This window comes from Falco rusticolus, chromosome 2 (assembly GCF_015220075.1).
Source record: "Falco rusticolus isolate bFalRus1 chromosome 2, bFalRus1.pri, whole genome shotgun sequence".
Lineage (NCBI taxonomy): Eukaryota > Metazoa > Chordata > Aves > Falconiformes > Falconidae > Falco > Falco rusticolus.
In genome coordinates, this window is record NC_051188.1 from 58,589,747 (window position 1) to 58,608,690 (window position 18,944).

Consider the following 18,944-nt stretch of genomic DNA (forward strand, 5'->3'; position numbering starts at 1 on the left):
TAGAGGATAATGTAGCTTTTATCTCTCTTCACAGCACTGCTTGAGTTAGCAGTTGTCTTTAATTTTCTTAAAAATCTCCTGAGGACACCTGAGTTTCCACTTGCTGGAGTATCTTCCTCAGAACTAGTAATCCTCACCTTTTTTGCTTACCTTTGTATTTTTAGGATTAATCTGCTTTATTTTGCTGATCATTAGTCACAGGTTCTCCCTCTTCCTTTGTTCTTTCTTTTGGCAGATCACTTCACTTTGTCTTTTCACACCATCACACATTTATTATTCTATGAACTCTCTGATATTTACCTACCTCCCTTGTCTGTTCCTCAGCAATAACGGGAGACCTTATTGCACTCTACAACTACCTGAAAGGAGGGTGTAGTGAGGTGGATGTCAGTCTGTTTTCCCAAGTAGCAAGTGACAGGACAAGAGGAAACAGCCTCAAGTTGCACCAGGGGAGGTTTAGATTGGATATTATGAAAAATTTCTTCACCCAAAGGGTTGTCAAGCATGGGAACAGGCTGCCCAGGGAGGTGGCTGAGTCCCCATCCCTGGAGGTATTTTAAAGATGTGTGGATGTGGTGCTTAGGGACGTAGTTTAGTGGTGGACTTGGCAATGCTAAGTTTATGGTTGGACTTGTTAAAGGTCTTCTTCAATCTAAATGATTCTGTGATTTGCAGGCATCTTTGCTCTTCTTTCCTTCCATTTCATATCTTCGTTTCTTCATTTTTCAGGGTGTCTGAAGAACTCCAAACTTATCCTTCAAGCCTGATTCTTCTCTGGAACTGGTTTTGCTTTTGTGTCTTGACTTCATGGCCAGATGTTTCCCATTCTCCTCATATAGGAAACTGCTGTCAAAACCTTCTTGTTTGCCAGATGTGCATGTTTTCAGTATATCCAGCCTTCCCTCTTCTTTAATATTTTTTCATTCCCCATCCAAATTTTGCCTTCATCCTCAGCTGTGGCTTTAGTCTTGGGGGATCTTCTCTTTGGTGGAAACTGTTAGTTTACATTTCTTACATGTACATATTACAAAGCATGCTTACCAAAGTGTAACTAGTCATTTTAATGGTTGTCTTTTTTCTCCATGTGCCATCTTCTGCTGCCTTGGCAACCACTTACATTACTTTTCCTATCCTACCCTAAATGCAAAAGCACAAAAAAAGAAAGAAAAAGCTTCCAGCAACCTCTCCCACCTTTAAATTCACATGAAATCTCCACTGTGCTCCCGCTTTGTTGACTTTGTCACTGGCTATTTTAACAGTGAGCTTTTTGTTAAGTCTAAAAAAGTACAGAAAGTGACTTTTCTAGGTTTTATTTCACAAGCCTGGTTTATCTGAAGGGTTGAGTTCTTTCTTTACTCTCCACTGCAGTTACCTTGCTCTGAAGTTGAAAAGAAATGCTCCTAAATAGCTGGAGTGGGTAGGGAGTCGCATCTACTTTCAGATTTCTGTAATAGTGACAATTATATCCGGGAACACTAAGCTCTCCGTATATTCATTTGTGTGGAATAGGCAGTTTTAGTTTACAATTTAGTGAACCTGCTTAGACAAACTTTTTTGAGGGAGAAAAAGTACACAAATTACTACAGCTTATGGCTTTGATGCATTCAAAGCTTATGGCTTTGATGCATTCTTTCTCTGCCTGGAAAGATAAAACTGCTCAGTACACTGGCTAGGTCCAGATTTCTCTTCGTAGTTCTTTTGCTTGGCAGATACTTTTTGCTAGAAACTATTGCAGTGAATATTGCTTTTTCCTTGAAAGGATTGCTTTTTTAGCCAGCAATCTAATTTCTGATGAATTTGTAAATATTTAATAAAGCAATTGTTCTGTAGAAAGTCTTTGTGTTCTTACATGATGACTGAGGAGATTGACAAAGCAGTACTTTGTAATATCTATACTTATTTCCAAAACAGAAGAGGAGATATGTTTTCAATTTAGCATAGAATTCCCTACAGTACTTATCAGGCTTTACAGTCTTAACATTTTTAATCAGTTGTAAAAGATCCTCTTACTCTCTGATTTATATAATAGACATTAGCTTTTCTATTTTTGCTTCATTTGACTTCAGAATGTTTCTGATGCTATAAAAAAAATTGACATTTTGTTATTCTTATTTTCATCTGATTTTTTTCCATATATTAATGTTGATAAATTTCTCACTTTTTAAACAGACTTTTAAAGACAAAAAATTGTAGCCATATCCTTAAAACCAAAGAGATACAATATTAAATATTGAGCATATTACTGACATTTTATGTGACTGTTTTCCCTCAAAATCATATTAACTAAAATTTTCAAGGGCCTAATAACTGGTCATGTCTTTTAAATTCTCCGTCTGCTGGAGAGCTTGTAATGCTTTCCGGGGAATGTTGGACTGTTTCTTCTCTCTCCCTCCCTCTTTTGAGAGAGGAATAGTAGGAAGAATTGTGAGATACAAACCTTCCCTGGCACCCCCAGAAGTTCATGTTGTGTGGTTGTATAGCAGTCCCTGCACTGATGTGAAAAATGCTTTCTTGGTCCCTAGTTTCCATTCAGTTTCAAGCGCGTCTTCTCCTGTGCAGTGGGTGACACTGACCAAGGGTTGAGGCTCTCCCAGACATGTTTCCTCACTGTCAGGTTTTTGGTGGGCTGTCCTGCTGAGAGCAGGCACGGAGTAGCTGGTGGCAGCATGGGTTGGGAAAGAAAGCAGGTGGTAAAGAAGGGGCGGCAGCCGCGCAGTGAGACTGCTGTGTTTTGCATCTCCAGCTTAAGCACACAGGTAAAGCCGTTGCTTGTGACTGATTGGCAAAATGAAGGTCAGTTCCAGTCAAAGCAGAAATCTCACCAGGAGCATGTGTCTTATTTAGCAGTGATCCTTCTAGAAATTTTGGGCCTAATGCGCGCTGAAAAACCTGATTTCTTGCTCTCAGCAACAATATTAATGCATAGGCAATTGTTTCAGTCTTAGGCACTTCACAGCAGTTGCTTAACTAATTAAAATAAAATGCCTTAATTTTAGTGTTTCAAAGTACTGTTGTATTTGTCAGGAAGGTTTGGAGGCTGATCACAAATCCGTCTTTTCCGTGGCAGACATTGCAGGAATGGCATGACCTCACCGGTAGGCTTTAATTACTTGTTGCATGCGTTTTGACTAGCTTGAAAACTGATGTCTTTAATTGCTGGGTTCTATTCAGGTCTTCCAAGGAGTCTGAGTACAAATATGTGAAGCTCATAATTATACCTGTTCTCTCTAACTCGGACTTAATAGACAGTGTCCTTGCCTGCTCATGGGTTGTACCAAGGCAGGTGAACAAAGAGTTCAGGTGTTACTTTCAAGAAGTTTAAACAAGTACAGCTGTTGTGTGATACATAATGTGACTAGCTGGTCTCCTTTGATAACTCTTGGCTCAGTTTTGTTATTGCTGTGCACTCTTCCTGAAATCTGTAAACTCAGGGTTACCTGCAATGAAAAATTTACTACCAATACTTGAAATCAGAGAGGTTTTCTACAGATAAAGTTTGCATTTAAAAAGCTGCTATGATCATGCCTTTAATCCCCTCATTACACATTACCTGCATTTCCTCAAAGCCAACCTTCTTGGCCACTGAGAAGAAGCATTATTTCACAGACAAAATTATATTTTGGGCAAAGATTTTAGGAGCCATAAGGCAGAGTCTTTACAACAGATTAAATAGAGAGCCTTGTAACAAGAGGCTAGTGCACAATCTGGCCAGTTGGCAACAAAACCGAAAAATTTGCCTGCAAGTGAGGGGTAAGAGCATTTTAACTTGGAACAACTGAGTAGATGATGCGGTTGCTAGGTAATGTTTTTCATTTCTGTAAAAAATCTTGAGGTGAAAGCTAATCAATAAGGTAGATATGGTGTGATGTCATTTGTTGCCATGGTTTCCGAACTTAGCAGTTTGTTGTCTGCAAATAATATTGATGGTTGCTATGCAGTTGAATCTTTTCATATTGTTGTTTTGCCATTATAAAGCTCTTTAATCTTGGCTAAAGCTTCAAAAAGCAGAGTGTCTAGGAGTTTAAATGTTTTAATAGATAGGCTTGTATTACAACCCTAAAATATCTTGAAATTTACTACCTAATAAACAGCAGGCATCAGCAGGAAGTGAACAAGGTTAACATTTTAGTGATTAAACTTCCACAAAGCAGTTGACATTTTCTAGTAAATTAATCTGCAAATTAAATATCTCTGTGGAATTAGTGCTATGACTCATTACATGGCAGATCATGTAAAAAAGGGGTAAGTAGTCAATCCTCTGGATGATAAGGCAGTCAAATGTATAAAGTAAATGGCTCAAAAGCCATAACAGCTTCTTGAACAACGTCCTTGTGTTTCATATATCATTCACTGTTGGATCGTGCCTCTTTATTATGTTTGGGTTTTGCTAGAAAATATTTTATAGCAGCTTATGTTAAACATCAAACAGTTGGACAGACTGAAAGGGAAATGAGACTTATTTTTCCTGATAGTTGTCAAAGTGAAGGGAAAGCATTCTCAGGTCAGGTCCTTTAAATCAAACACAACTTCATTTTTCATATTCTATGGAAAAGATGTTAGTTTAGTAAAATGCTGTGTATCCTTTATTTGATTTATTGGCATCTCTTTACAGTTACTTTTCTTGGTAGTCTGAGTTATTGAAAGCATTTTGGAGGGAAAGAATGAAAAAATAGATGAAAAGACAGAGCTCAGTGCAAGCTAGAGAAGGTAACATGGGGTGATCTGAAAGAGAAGGTGATTTGTACAAGTACAAAATGTTTAGTATCCAGAGGTGAAACATTTTAAAGGAGTGGAGGACCCACTGGAGAAAGTGGAAAGAGGAAAAAAACCCATACCTGCAGAGAGAAAACCAGAAAAGAAAAAGGCTAATGGAAGGAAGAGGAACTATTTTTATTGGGGTGAAAGAAGAGTAGAGGGGAGGAAGGATAGGAAAAAATCATGTGATGGCTTGCTGAAATCTAGGGGTTTTACATCTTTGGAGTGACATTTGCCATGCTGTCTAGTCTTTATCTTTTTTCTGCCATGGATTCCTCCTCCTCCTCTTCTACTTCCACTGTTCTCTACCGTAACAACACATTTCTTTAGAAAGTGTTTTGCCACCTTCTTTCTTGCCTTCTTCACACATCTCTCTGTGTGGTGACATTGACTATCACATTTCTTTCAAACAGAGCCTTCGTACTCCTACTTGTCCCCTTAATACAGAGTGAATTGCCAAGTGCATGCCCCCAGCGGGAGACCTGAGGAGGATGTCACCAGGAAGGGCGAGGCATGGCTAAAATCCTGCTCTTGCAAAGTGAGCAGTGGTTTTCTTGATGACTCCTTTCCTGGAACTCCTAGAAATTCCCGGTTGGCTATGCAGAAACACAATAGCAGCCTTCAGTGAGTGTATCCTCAAAGCACTGCTACGGAGAGGAGGCAGATGGAGGAGACATGCCAGTTTAATGATAGCAGATGTCAACAAGTTAACAATCTGAAAAGGAAACTAGCAGCGCAGCAGCACTTCTTACCCAAATGTTTAAAGAGAAGGAGGAGGGAAAAAAAAAAAAAAAAAGAAAATGAAAAGCAACATGGAAAAGAAGATACAAATCGGTAGTGGTGATCAGCAAGAGCTGTAAAAGACTATCTGATGCTAAATCTGTAAAGTGGTGCTGTTGAGTGGATTTATGTAAAGAAGTATTTCACTATTAGGCTGTCACAAAGGAAGACCATTTACTTCAGATGCCATATGCCAACTGTGCAATTAGGCTTCCAGTCATACATGTTGTGTGTACTAAAGAAGGGGGTGGGGGGTAGGGGCAAGTCTCAGCCATTTGCAATTGCTCTTGCATAACACTTGGTTTTACAGTTTTACAATCCTGGACATTTAGTTGCTTGCGCTGTTGTGAAAGTTCTGCTGTTTGGGATAACATCTTTTATTTCTCCAGGGTTTTTATCTTAGGGATATTTGTTTTCTGTGTTGTTATTTTTTGTTGTTGGTTTTTTTTTTCTCTCCCTTACGGAAAAGCCACATTGTCAGACCTTTTCCAATATGCTTTCACATTATAAAGCAATTCAGTTTTCAAAAGATTAAAAGAAGTATACATTTTCTGTCTGAGAAAAAACTCACACACCCTATTATGTGAGGGACAGCTTGGTACTTTGTACTAGTGAACAATTTCATAAAACATACATACAATATTGGGAAGTCTCAGGCAGCTTTAACAAAATAATTAATTTTTATACCAACAGCCATTGCAAGATACTGAGTGTAGGTGATGAGCAGACATGGGACTTTAGGTACCTTCTCCTAAAGGAAAAGGATAAGAGAAACTACACAGGAAACGCCCCAGAGCCACTGTGAAACTCCTTGCATTGTGAAACCTTTCAACCTGTTCCCAGTCCTTTCACATGGGACTATGGTGTTCCATGTGGCACTGGATGTCCCAGTGTCACTGAGCACTTAACACAGATTTAGAGTAGGTTTTCCAAGTGTGATATGGAAATTAAAATAAAACCAGTTGTATCAATATAAAAAATCAGTGAAAGTATCCTGGCCTTTTTTGAAGCCACATCTGGACCTAAGGTGAGATAATGCAACCTGAAACAAAAAGTTACCAATTATAGACACAAGTCTTCTAAGTGTGTGATATAGTTATATGATGATAGTTAGTTGATTGCAGTTACTTCAGACCTGTTGATGATGCTGAATATAGTAGCTGATGCAGTTATTGCATCTGAGAGGTGCCTAGTAAGGCTAAGGAAAATAAAGATATTTAACCCAATTACATGCTTTAGCTACTGTTCATGCTATTTAAACAAAAATCTCAGAGCTTCCTGCAAAAAGTTCGCTTCAGTGTACAAATTTTTTGAAAAAAAGTAGGTAAAAAATCTGAAGTTTGGAGATTTCGATTTATTAAAGCAATTCTCATTTCATTTTATGTCTGTATGATCCAGTTAAGCTCTTCTCTAGAGCTTTTACATCTGTAGTTGAGGTCTTGGATCAGATTTCTTTTTTATCTCTTTAAAAAATCTCTTTTTTATGAGCAGACTCAAGGCATGTTTGCTTTCTGTGTATTGATTTAGAAACAGAAAGTTAGTTCCCAACCCAAATCCAAATAAGTAGTTGTTCTTGTAATAGTTGCAGCACAACTTTTCTTGTGTATGAGGACATAAATGCACAATTCTATTTTTCACAATGTACCACAGGAAAAAAAAAGTGCTTGTTGTTTAAACCTTGTGTACAAACCTCAGTTTTCACCAGAATTTCTTCACAAAAGCAATCCCCCAACCACAAACCCCCAACAGACTAATAGAGGAAGCCTGTGCCCAGAGAGAAAAGAAATCCTTTGTGGTTTTGTAGCTTCAGTTAAAATACAAAACCATCAATATTCCCATATGATGTTTCAAATGCAAGGAAGTTGCTGTAGAAGATGTACTCTCCTGGGGTGTTGACTTTCTGTCTTTCCTGCAAATACTCATAAGGTACAGAGCAGAGCAAAGCCAGGATGCCACGTTACTGATAAATCTTATACATGTGTCTGCTCCTACTACTGCTTCTCACCAGGAATGAACTAACTTTGGTACCTGTGATGAAGATCAGAGTATTGTGATGAGCAGCACAGTGCACCTTCCTCACTCTGCAGCTACAGCTGAACACTCTGTACAGAGGATAAACCACATTTAAGAGCTCTGATGTTCTTCTTTCCTCTGAGATGGTAAACCAGCACTTTCAGTACTGAAAGAAGTGTTCAAGTCCAGCAGGAGAATTTTATTTTTTTTCATGTAGATGTTGAACTCCTTTTGCTGAAGAGCTAGCACCAGAGTTATGCTAGCCCATCTAGCTGTTTTGTCATAAAACTTCAGACATGTTGGAGCCCTGGAGACAAACAGAACTGTACTGACATAAGTTCAAAAAGCTGTTCTAAAAGAGGAAAACTCATTTTTTTCCCAACATAACTAGAGGTTGCAGATGACATTATTCATATATTACAAGTACAACATTGCTCTCACTTGCCCAAAATCCTTGTAATAAACTAATGCCCAGATTTTCATAGTGTGTGTGAGATCAGCCAGATATTCAGGTATTTAAAGAGGTTCCAAGGACACCTTTGCACATACTGAAGATGCTTCCAAAGGTTCACTTTTACCGGCACCTCATAAATCATCCAACCAACCAGGTCCAAGAATTACCAGCATTTGAAAAGCTAGGGATCCCTCCACATCTAACAGAATTATTTTTTGTCTAGTCAGTACAATACTTTTATATGATTTATTTTTTTTTTTAAATGAAAAGCCATTCTAGGTGTGGGAAGTCATTCCAGGCCATTTTGAGAATAGGACATGCAAAATAAAATGTGAGCCCACTGAGAAGTCTATAGTTACTTTCTGTTTGAGTCTATAAATTTCTCCACATTGATCAAGCTCAGCTGGATCGCACTGCTCTTAATGCCTCAGAATGAGCAAAGCGTGATGAGATTGTCCATCCTATTTTCAGCAAGTGATGCATTTTGTTTGCCCATTTTGTGGTACTGGTATTCTCCTTTACTGGTCTTTTTTTTCCCCTCCACCATTCAGTCAGTGAATTTTCGTTTAGCTTACCTGAAGCTGCTATATGCTATCTATAATGTCCTTAAGTCACATATGCTTCCCCCCACCCACTCCCCTGAAACTTTGTGATCTTCTGTACAAATCTTCCCATCCCCCTTCTCTGATTTGCCATTTGTGAGCATTATTTTAGATCATTTGTTCCCATCCAGCATGAAATAGGTTCTGCTGGCAGCAAGACACAGCAGCTTTACTGAATGTGCTCAGGTTGCCTGAGATTGCTTGATAACAAAGAAATTGCAATTTCTGATAGGTAATGCTTTCAGATGTTAAGCCTGGGATAGCCATGGGGCAGAAAAGTCCTTCCTACAGGCACATTCCCTTCTACTTATCACTAGCCTGAAACACCATCTGTCCGAGGTACCAATGAATCTGGTTTGCTTTTACACATTCAGTGTAATTTGGTGCTATATTCCCTACATGTTAAAAATAATGTTTTTTTTAAAAAAACAACTTCATTTATTTGTTTGCATTTAGAAGATAAAAATTCATTACCATGCACAGAAAAATCCTTTATGTTGTATAGTTATAGACAGGAAAAAACAGTGAAGTACATCGTATTATGTTCAGTGTTTATTTTTACATTGAAAGTTATTGCTATTTCTTCCTGATATTTTTGGTGGCAAAAACATGGTAAGAATGTTTTATTATGCAAATGATATATGTCTAGAACGGTGTTTTAAAAAGAAAATTACCTGTATGAAAGACACTTTCGATCAGTCTATATAGGCAGCTGGAAACTGGTTTGAATGTGTGCAGCTAATGGTCACAGCAATTTGCATGGGAGCAGGTTTAATGTGAGTCTAGGCACTATTTTAGTTATGCTTTCATAAATGTTGGGCAAGAGGAATGAAAAAATGCTGTGGTAAATGGTAAATAAAAGCAAAAGCAAAATGCTTAAGGCATGGATTTTTAGAATTGTAGAGTCAGTTATCTAACAAACTTCTGTGTTTAAATGAGATGTGGCACTTTAATTCCCTTTAAAGATGAAAATCCTCACCTTGAGCTGGTCTTTTTTCAGTCTTCAAAGTATTGGTAATAAGTTAGTACTCTTATTGACATCAATGGGAGGAAAGAGTGTGAGGAAATATTAAGGCTATAGACAAATAAATGTCTTGTATAATTATTGTACTTTTGGAATCTTGCATTGCAATAAATGGGTTAAGATTTTCAATACCAATAGATAATACAACCTCCAGCATAAAGCTTCCTTCATCTGAAGTCATCAGCTGATGAAATGTACTCTCCCAGTTCAGTGAGGAGTAGAGGAAGCCACTTGCTATAAAATGTCTGAGTTGAACTTGTTTCTTTTTACTCAGAAAGCGTAGCTCTTGCACAGATGGTTGAGAAGGTGCAAAATATTACAGTCTCCTCCTGTGTTTAATTGTTTCTGTATGCCCTGGCTTTTAAAGAGAATTTAGGATGTGTTTGGCAGTAGCTTTCCCTCTATAATCAGGTTGCTATGGTAAACCTATTATTCTAGACAAAGAAAGAGTAGGTTTAGTAAAGTGCTGATCCCTTTTCAGTATAATGTGAGCTTCAAATTACTTTTGAATGATTGAATTGGTTTAGTAAGTATTTTATCACAATCACTAAGAGAAGAAGGTCACAGAATGAGGTGTGGCTTCTGTTACTTCAGTAGCAGATTCATCTGACAAAGCAGTAATATAGCTGAAGCAAACTTACCATGCAAACATCTTATCCTAGTTTTCCCAGGGAAGCAACCTGAAATTTATTGTTCCAGAATGCTGTTTATTTTTTGTTGTTTATCTATATGGTGATAAACTGAGCCTTTGAAGTTTATATTTTGCTACATTCTATGTAGTTATTTGGTCATAAACAGTGGGACTTCAGTTATTTGTTATCTCCACAGTGTGAGCTCACCTTACATAATCTTACCAAATGTCAGTACTTTTGGAGGTAAAATATGTTTTTGAAGCCAGTATAAAGTTGCAATTATTTAGTGCCACCACTAAATTCCCTTCTCACATTCCTCGTAGTGTTTTTGTCATGTTTGTAAAATAAAAAGAATGATGAACTAATAATTTGAGTACCAATTTCAGCAGCGGTGTACTAAACTACTATAACTATATCTTTGAATATTTAAAAGTAGAAAAAATTGCTCAGAGAAATCCTTTTCCAGAGCACTTACTGAATAAGGTTTCTGTGCAGTTTCAAGACACTTTCAGTTCTGAGGTCCGCAGTCTAATGATCCAAATTATACCCTGAACTTAGGTGTGAGCCAGCCAAAATAAAATACAAGGCACATATATCAACAAGGAATGTGAATTTTTCAGTCTATATGTTGGTGTTTTATTCATCAGCTAAGATGAGAAGCTTGAGAAAGTAGGGCCTAAATCCCCTTTGTGCTTGATTTTGGGAAGACAACCTGAGTTTCTATCTCTTACATGACAAAAACGTACCCTATCTGCCTAGGGATGGGATATTCCTCACTGAAACTGTTGCACATTAAAATGAATAAATATTAATTGCAGCAGGGACTGAGAGGAACCTGTTCTCATTCCAGTGCAAGTGCCCAGCCACTGGGCTTTCAGGTCATTCTGACTTATTAAATTAAGCATTACAGAAGGTAATGCTTAATTACAGAACATGCAGGAGCCTCATTACAGAACTTTCCTTTGCTTGTCCCTCTGGATGATTTTCCAACTCTGCTGAGTCCTCTCTTCAAAGTAACTTGCTTAAACTGGTTTTTATTGTCCTTCAGGCGTCCTCCTTATTATAGCATTAGCTGGCCACGACACCACTGTTAAAGATGGGGCGTTTTTTATTTATTTATAAAGTCTTCACAAGAGATGGGTCCTGTTCATCAGGTATCTGTCTGCCTACAGGTGACTGATTGTGTTTTGGGACACTGCAATGTGACATTTTTTAAAAGTAGCCAGGTTGTCTAAGGTGGATGCATAGAAAGAGACTGTGTGAGAGCCCCAAACAGTACCAAGTTGGAGTCACTAAAAGTCTCTGTATATTTAAGTACCAAGGAATTATTTTTTCCCAGTTTCTAATGTAGCTTTCCTTGGCAAATAATTGTAGTTTAGAGAATGCAGGCAAATAACAGCAATGATTCTGTAGACAATCATATCTTAAATGTTGACATGATTACCAAATACAACTGTATTTTGTGATGTGGTAGATGCACTTTCTATAATACATTTCTTTCTGGAACAAATATCCTCATATAATTACCAACGCAACATAGTTTTAAAACTATGTATATTATAAAGGTATCATGAAGCATTTGCTGTTAATTGTCTCTATCAGCATGTCTTTTTTAAGAATCTTGTACTTTAAGCTGATCATAAAATGTCCTTCAAGACTGAATCCTGACACATAGGATGTCAGCTCAAAAGTGCAATGTACATTGTTCCTTGGGAAGATGAAGAGTATGACAGCTATAAAATTAGCTGAGAATTTTTTCCATAAGTAATAAGATCCCCCCTACTCCAAGTTAATTAGACTGGTGTTTTTTTGGAAAAAAAAATGTAATAAATTAAGGTTAGAAGTTGAAAAAAAAATAATAAAAAAAATATTTAGAATGATCTGGCAGTATGTTGACCTAGAAAGTTTTATTGTCACAAAACCTACAGTTAGGAAAGCCCCACTAAGGTTCTCCTTAACAGTCCTTTCCCATTCAGCAAATGCTTAAAAAAATATTGTGCATGCTCATCTGTCTGGGTACATAATGAAAGGCTGCGCTTGGAGGATCTTTTTTGCTATGTATCTATAGTTGCTCCTACTGTGAATTTGGGTTCTGTAGTCAGTAGAGCAGCGTCTGGGCCCAGGCTGAGTCTCACGGATGCTGTTATTAAATTAGACCAAGAGGAACAGGCTTTTCTGCATCCTAATCTGTGTCTCTGGTGGCCCTTTTTTGCACACAATATCTTTTCCCAAGACCATCAAATGTATTTACTTTGATCCATGGTTTGTGTCATATTTAGAGCAGGCTCACAGTGCCACTGTATTAAAACCATTTTAAAAATACAAAGGAAAACTCTTAGAATTTAGGAAATAACAAAATCAATGTTACCCTAAATTGAGTTTTTCTCTTATATGTACAACATAAGACTGTTCTTGATCTTAATTTTTTTCACATCTGAACATTCAATACTCACTGCTCTGAGGGCTTTGGAATGGCAGATCTGTGGGAGGCTGGATGAGTCTATTCCCCCTTTAAGCTCTGGGGAGTTCTCCTGTGAACAGGTTGATGGAAGGGAAGACTCTGACAGAGGTTGTGCTTTTGACTTGTATTTCCTCAGGTCTGGACAAGAAAAATTATAGGGATTTTTGCTTTCTGAATGCATGATCGAGTATTTGAAGAGTTTTGTTTCTACATTAATAGAGACCATCTTAGATAGCCCAGTGTATAGACTATTTATGTATATTTCTAATCACATTCATTTTGGAATTTCTGAGGTATGTGCTAAATGTTTTAGGTCAGTTACCAAGGTTAATTATGCAGTTAAGCATGTGCTCTGTTATGCAAAGTTGAGGTATGAAAAACATACCATGCCAGTGATGGTTATTGTTACTGTCTCCACCAAGATATAATGCTAATATACTTTGCTTCTGGTTGCCATGGAGGAGGGACAGCTTTTTGGTGTTTTTTTTTTTTTTTCTTTTAAGTATTAAAAAAAAATTTATAGGCTTTATGTGCATACTTTAATTAATGCAGAGTGACTTTTAGTTTGTCTTTGAGGGGTAGGGTGTAGAATAAGTTTGGCTTTTTTGTTTCATTTATTTTACTTTACTGAAATAATGACGCTTAACAATTGTTTATTCTTACAGGGAGATGTGAATGTGGCCAATGCACTTGTTTTCCTCCAGGAGACAACAGAGTTCATGGCAAAAACTGTGAATGTGATGATCGACAGTGTGAAAATGCAGAGAATGATGTCTGTGGGGGTATGTGTTCACATAATATGATATGATATAATATACCCAAATCTTGGCAGTTTATAACTTTCTATTCCCCATGATTTTATAATGTCACTGTAGACTATTGAAATAATGGTTTTATTACACTGAAGTATAGATTTTTGTAATAAACAAGCTCTATAAGTATTGAATATGTCAGTGAATATTTATTTTAAAACTTCAAAAACACTAATGATGTAGATTAAATACACATAATAGCATAAATGTAGGTGCTGTAGTATACCCCAAATTCCATCAGTGTTCATTAGAGAAGAATGCAGACACTTCAAGGAAAATCTGAAAAATTAGGTAATTTTACTTTGTGTTTAGTACAGTTCATGTTTTACTGAGAATGCTGTATTTTACCTAAAGGTAATAATGACCAGCAATACTTCTGAATATTTCATATGCACTGAGGGTAATATGTTTGTTTTCTAAAAAAGTAGTAAAAATATATTATGAAATAATCTAAAATGCTTGAAATACACTATCACAGTAATTGTACATGCAGATCATTTATTTTCATGGTGACAGTGAGAACTTCACTGTTTCATTTTTCAGTAATGTATGTTGGTGTTAAGCAGTATTTCAAGTTTCGTTTAGGTATGTAAATGTATGCATACTTTATGGTATTTTAAAACCAGGTGAGTAGTATTTGTCTTAAATGCTCTCTTTCTAGATTTTATTTGGTTTATCTTGAAAATGACCACTTGATTCTTAGTATTAATAAAGTAGTTGATATGAGCAATGACACATTTTATTATATTCCTTATTTCTATACGAGGAAAACCCCCACATATATTGCTTCATACTCCTTGTGTACATGAAAAATTCTGGCTACAGAGAATATTTCTTCGAGGTGTTTGTCGTGCAGAATGTAGGCATATATGGAAAATTCAAGTTTGAATGTCTAACTAGCCATAAAAGCAGCTTATATTATTCAGTGTAATTCAATAATATGAATTTGTCGAAAAAGAATAATTTGAAATTTAGTTTTGTATAAAGGACATAAAAGCAGTTAAGAGCACTGAAAAGCTGGGTCATCTTTGTTATAAATTAAGTACTTGAGAACCAAAACTCATCCTCTTCCATGGTTAAAAATATCTCTTCCGTTTATGTCATTCATATTTTACATTATTCGATGACAATTCTTCAGTGTTAATGCTGCTAATTATATTGCACCTTTTGGAAATTATAGAAAAAAATTCCATTCTTCCTTATTAGGAAGTGTGCAGTTATAATTTTAGGTTTTGTTGCTGGCTAGGGCACCTCATACTTAAATAAATAATTCCCTCGACCCCAGAACCAGTGTCTGATTTTTTACTGTGCAGGAGACATGCTACGTCACGCTATTACCTGAATAAACTCTCCCCTTTAGTTTAAATAGCTTTGTACAAAAAGAATGGCAGAAACAAATAAATTAATCAATTTAAAAACAATATGCTTTAAGCTTATTTTCCTAATTTTGAAACAAGAAATAGGAAAAATAGAAAGCACATGAACTTACAAATTAGTTGTAGTCTCAAGCTAAATTTTTCCACTTCCATTCCAGATGATACTTTAGTTATTAATGATTCTTTGCAGGTTAAAGGAATTATATAGGAAAACGCAATTCAAGTGACTGTGCAATTTGAAATTGCACTGCGAAGCATCTTTTGAGAGGACTTCAGAAAGTCCACCCTGTGATTTTTGCTGTTCCAGGGAGCTGTGCTTATTCTTAACTCTTTCCCCAAAATCTTAGAATAAGCACCAAATCAGGAATCCTGTTGTCCTGGTCTTTCTTGTAAGTAAAAGGAGAGGAGGAAGCATGGCATAAGGTGATGATTAGATCCACTAAGATCTGAGCTGACCTTTGAAGTGCCTCATGGGAAACTAGAGCATCTTTGCTAACTCACAGCTGTCTGAACTTGGTGAGGTGAAGCTGGTCTCTAGAGTTTTAGTCTTCCCAAGTTGAAGTCATGCCACTACTAATACCATCCTCCAAAAGTTGTTGGGTTTCTGTAGTAAATCTGTTGAGATTCCAGTGGTAAATAATTGGCAGATTATTTTTTCATATTTGTGGTATTTTATTTCTTGTTCTATTATATTTCTAAATATAATTTGAGATATGTTTGGGTTATTCTAGATTTGGTTGTAATTTACTCCTTGAAGCATGTTCCTATGTTATCACAATTCCATCCGCTTTTGTTCTTTTGTAGCCAGGAACTGTTTTCCCCTTCCTCTGTTTACGTTCTCATACCACAGATGTGTTTATTTGTTTACAGTTGTCTGGTTCTTCCATGTGAAGTGTGCCGAGATTCAAATTAACAAACATAGATGGTTCACTAATCATGCAGTTCTCTTCCACACACCACTCTTCCTTCTCTTGGCTGCTGGAGCTCTGGAGTGGCTCCTACCCTCATTTTGCCTCTTCCCAACACCCCACACACCCCCCTTTTTTTTTTTTTTTTTTTTTCTTTCTGCTGGCAGGTCCTGAAATCTGATTTTCTTTGACCATCCAGAGTCCACCTGTCCTTCTGACCCACCTGCCTCAAGTAACCACCCCCGCCCCAATAACTTAAGGCTGCACATATTTAGGTGAAGTGTTAAGTACAGTAACGTTTATTTTCAGTCCCCATCAATGGCAGCTTTCTGTTCACTCACCATTTAGCAAATGAATTCTCTTTGCCTTCCCTCATGCTCAGACTCATAATATGAGCCATTTACTCATGCATTTTCTGTGACTTCATCTTTCACTGTGACCACTTTCACTGTGGCTTCCACCAACATTTTCATTGAAATGTCTCTTCCCACAGTATCTGACCAAATGTAGGAATTTCTGTCATTGTTAAACTTTTCAGATCCTCTGTAGTCTCTGATGTTACAGATAGCTTCAGCCCTACTCTTTAGTAATTGTCAGATGTTTTGCTTGACTATCACTTTCTATCCTGGAGATAATATTTTGAATGCTTCCATTTTTCCTTTGATATACAATTTTTCATATATCTCCCTTCTTAGAAGATTCTACCAACTTTAACCTTACTTTCTTTCCTCTTTTGCAACTTACCTATTCACAGAACTTCTCTTATCAGGTTTGCACTTATGGCCTATACATCTCTCTCTCTCTTCCTTTTTGGGTTTGTCCACGCTTCCATCTCAGCCTGAACTCCTTGATATCTCTTGCTGAACTGCTTATTCCTTCCTCTTTCCTTCTCCTCTTTTCATTACTATTTTTCTACCACTATTGCTACCTAGACAATCACTGTCAGGACATAAGCCCTTGCTAGTAACTCTGCCTTCAGAGAATGGTAAGCTGGACTCTGAATGTGCAGGGTCTGACAGCGAGCACTGAGTGCCTGTAAGCACAAGGAAGGAAGACCAGTGTTTTCAGATTAAATGCATGCTGAAATGAGAAATGTGAATGACAACCTAAATGATTTGAATAAGAATTGTTACTGGCCTCCTCTGACCAGCAGAGATTGATTAATAGCTTGCTTTCCAGACCAGCTGTCCATGAGACAGTAGAAATATGTGAGGTGAAAGATATGATAAATTAGGGTACAACTGAGTGAGACCCTATTACCATGTTTCTCCATGATTGTAGTGAGTCATTCACTTAAAAACCTGGCTGTCCATCATTGCAGTACCAGGAATAGAGACATGATGTCTCCAGAAAGACAGAGGTTGCAGGAGGACTTGGCATAGGTTCCACAGCACTCTGCTATTAGAAGTGGATTAATGGAATCATATAATCATAGAATGGTGTGGGTTGGAAGGGACCTTTAAAGATCATTTAGCTCAGCCCCCCTGCCATGGGCAGGGACACCTTCCACTAGATCAGGTTGCTCAAAGCCCCATCCAACGTGGCTGTGAACACTCCCAGGGATGGGGCAACCACAGCTTCTGTGGGCAACTTGTTCCGGTGTCCCACCACCCTCATTGTAGAAAATGTCTTTCTTATGTCCAAGCTAAGTCTACCCTCTTTCGGTTTAAAACCATTGCCCCTTCTTCTGTCACTTCAGGCCTTGGTAAAAACTCTCTCTCTGTCTTTTTTATAAAGGCCCTTTATAATATTGAAAGGCTGCAATAAGGTGTCCCCAGAGCCTTCTGTTCTCTAGGTTGAACAACCTCAGCTCTCTCAGCTTGTCTTCACAGGACAGGTATTCTTAGTCTTCTGACCATTTTTGTGACCCTCGTCTGGACCTCTCTAACAGGACTTTCTTGTACTGGGGACTCCAGAACTGGATGCAGTACTCTAGGTTGGGTCTCATGAGACTCGAGGGAGAGGCTCACCTCTCTTGACCCACTTGCCAGTTCTTTCCTTTGTTTTCCCCTTTCTTTGTCTGTGCCTCTGTAAAGAGACCTAATGCTATGGCTGGAGCAGGTATCTAATGCAGTCTTTTTGAGATAGATATGTTCTACCTAAAGGCCTATTCCCTGCAGTTCAGTTTTTTTCAATGATGTAAGAATTGCCTGAGCATATCTGCAGTGTTGATCCACAGCAATATTTAACATCACGTTTTATTTGGCTTACTTGGTTCTTCAGGTCTTTCATGTGCAAGTTAAGTGGTTTCAGTGCACACATATGACTGGAGGATCACAGGTTTGCCAGTATCCTGATGAGAGACACTTCTCTCTGTCTTCTGAGGTTATGGCTGTGCTGCCAGCCTGAGCTTTTAAGCGTTATTTGACCCCCTGCTGTGTCCAGTCATGTTTTTCAGTGATACCATTGTTGGCTGCTCTGCCTCGCTGGGCTGACTGTTGTCCATTATGTTCTGTTCTCTTTCAGGACAGAGGGCAGGCAGGCAACAAGAATTCAGAACACCAGTAAAGATCAATTTGAAATTGATTTGATAGTGCTCTTAACTCCATTTGTTTTGATTTGTTCTCTGGACCATTATTGGCCTAGTTGTGAGTTCTTGTCACAGCAAAGTAGCAAACATTGAAGGAATAAAACAGAAGTCCTTTCAGGTTTTCTGCATGCTACTGGTTGGTGCAGGATTATGCTGCTTAAAAACGCTACAATAAAAACACAGCCCTAAAAAATGTAAAAAATTGGTTGAAGCTCCACACAAGTTCATCACTAGGGCCAATAGCAAAGGTTGAAACTTGTAACGGGTAACTCACGGGAGGCCCTTACATATTTCTAGGGATCCTTCCATTTTGTTTTATGTCAGTATTTCAGTCTGTGCTTCATATAGTGGGCCACAATTAATTAGCTTCAATGAGACCTTTAATACTTAGACCTGCATATTTGCACTGTCCTTAACACCAAGAAACAACTAAGTCTCTGGTCACCCCAGTAAGCCAGTTCATTGACGGGTGACAGTCTTTGTTCTTTGACTGGTGACTAGTGACAATAGAATACTTTGAGGAGTTTGGTTAATTTATTTTCAAGTGAGCAAATTCACTTTGATGACTTTTTAATGATTTTTTTTTTTGGCCATGGC

The 18,944-nt window shown here is 37.7% G+C and overlaps 1 protein-coding gene across 1 annotated transcript in view; it reads left to right on the forward strand.

The window, feature by feature from the left end:
- The window catches only part of ITGBL1 (integrin subunit beta like 1), a 143,116-nt gene that overhangs the window by 108,970 nt on the left and 15,202 nt on the right, over positions 1-18,944 (forward strand). Inside the window, exon 8 of the mRNA XM_037378052.1 lies at positions 13,387-13,503. Within this exon, the coding sequence (XP_037233949.1) occupies positions 13,387-13,503 (117 nt within the window). The remainder of the gene's footprint in view (positions 1-13,386; positions 13,504-18,944) is intronic.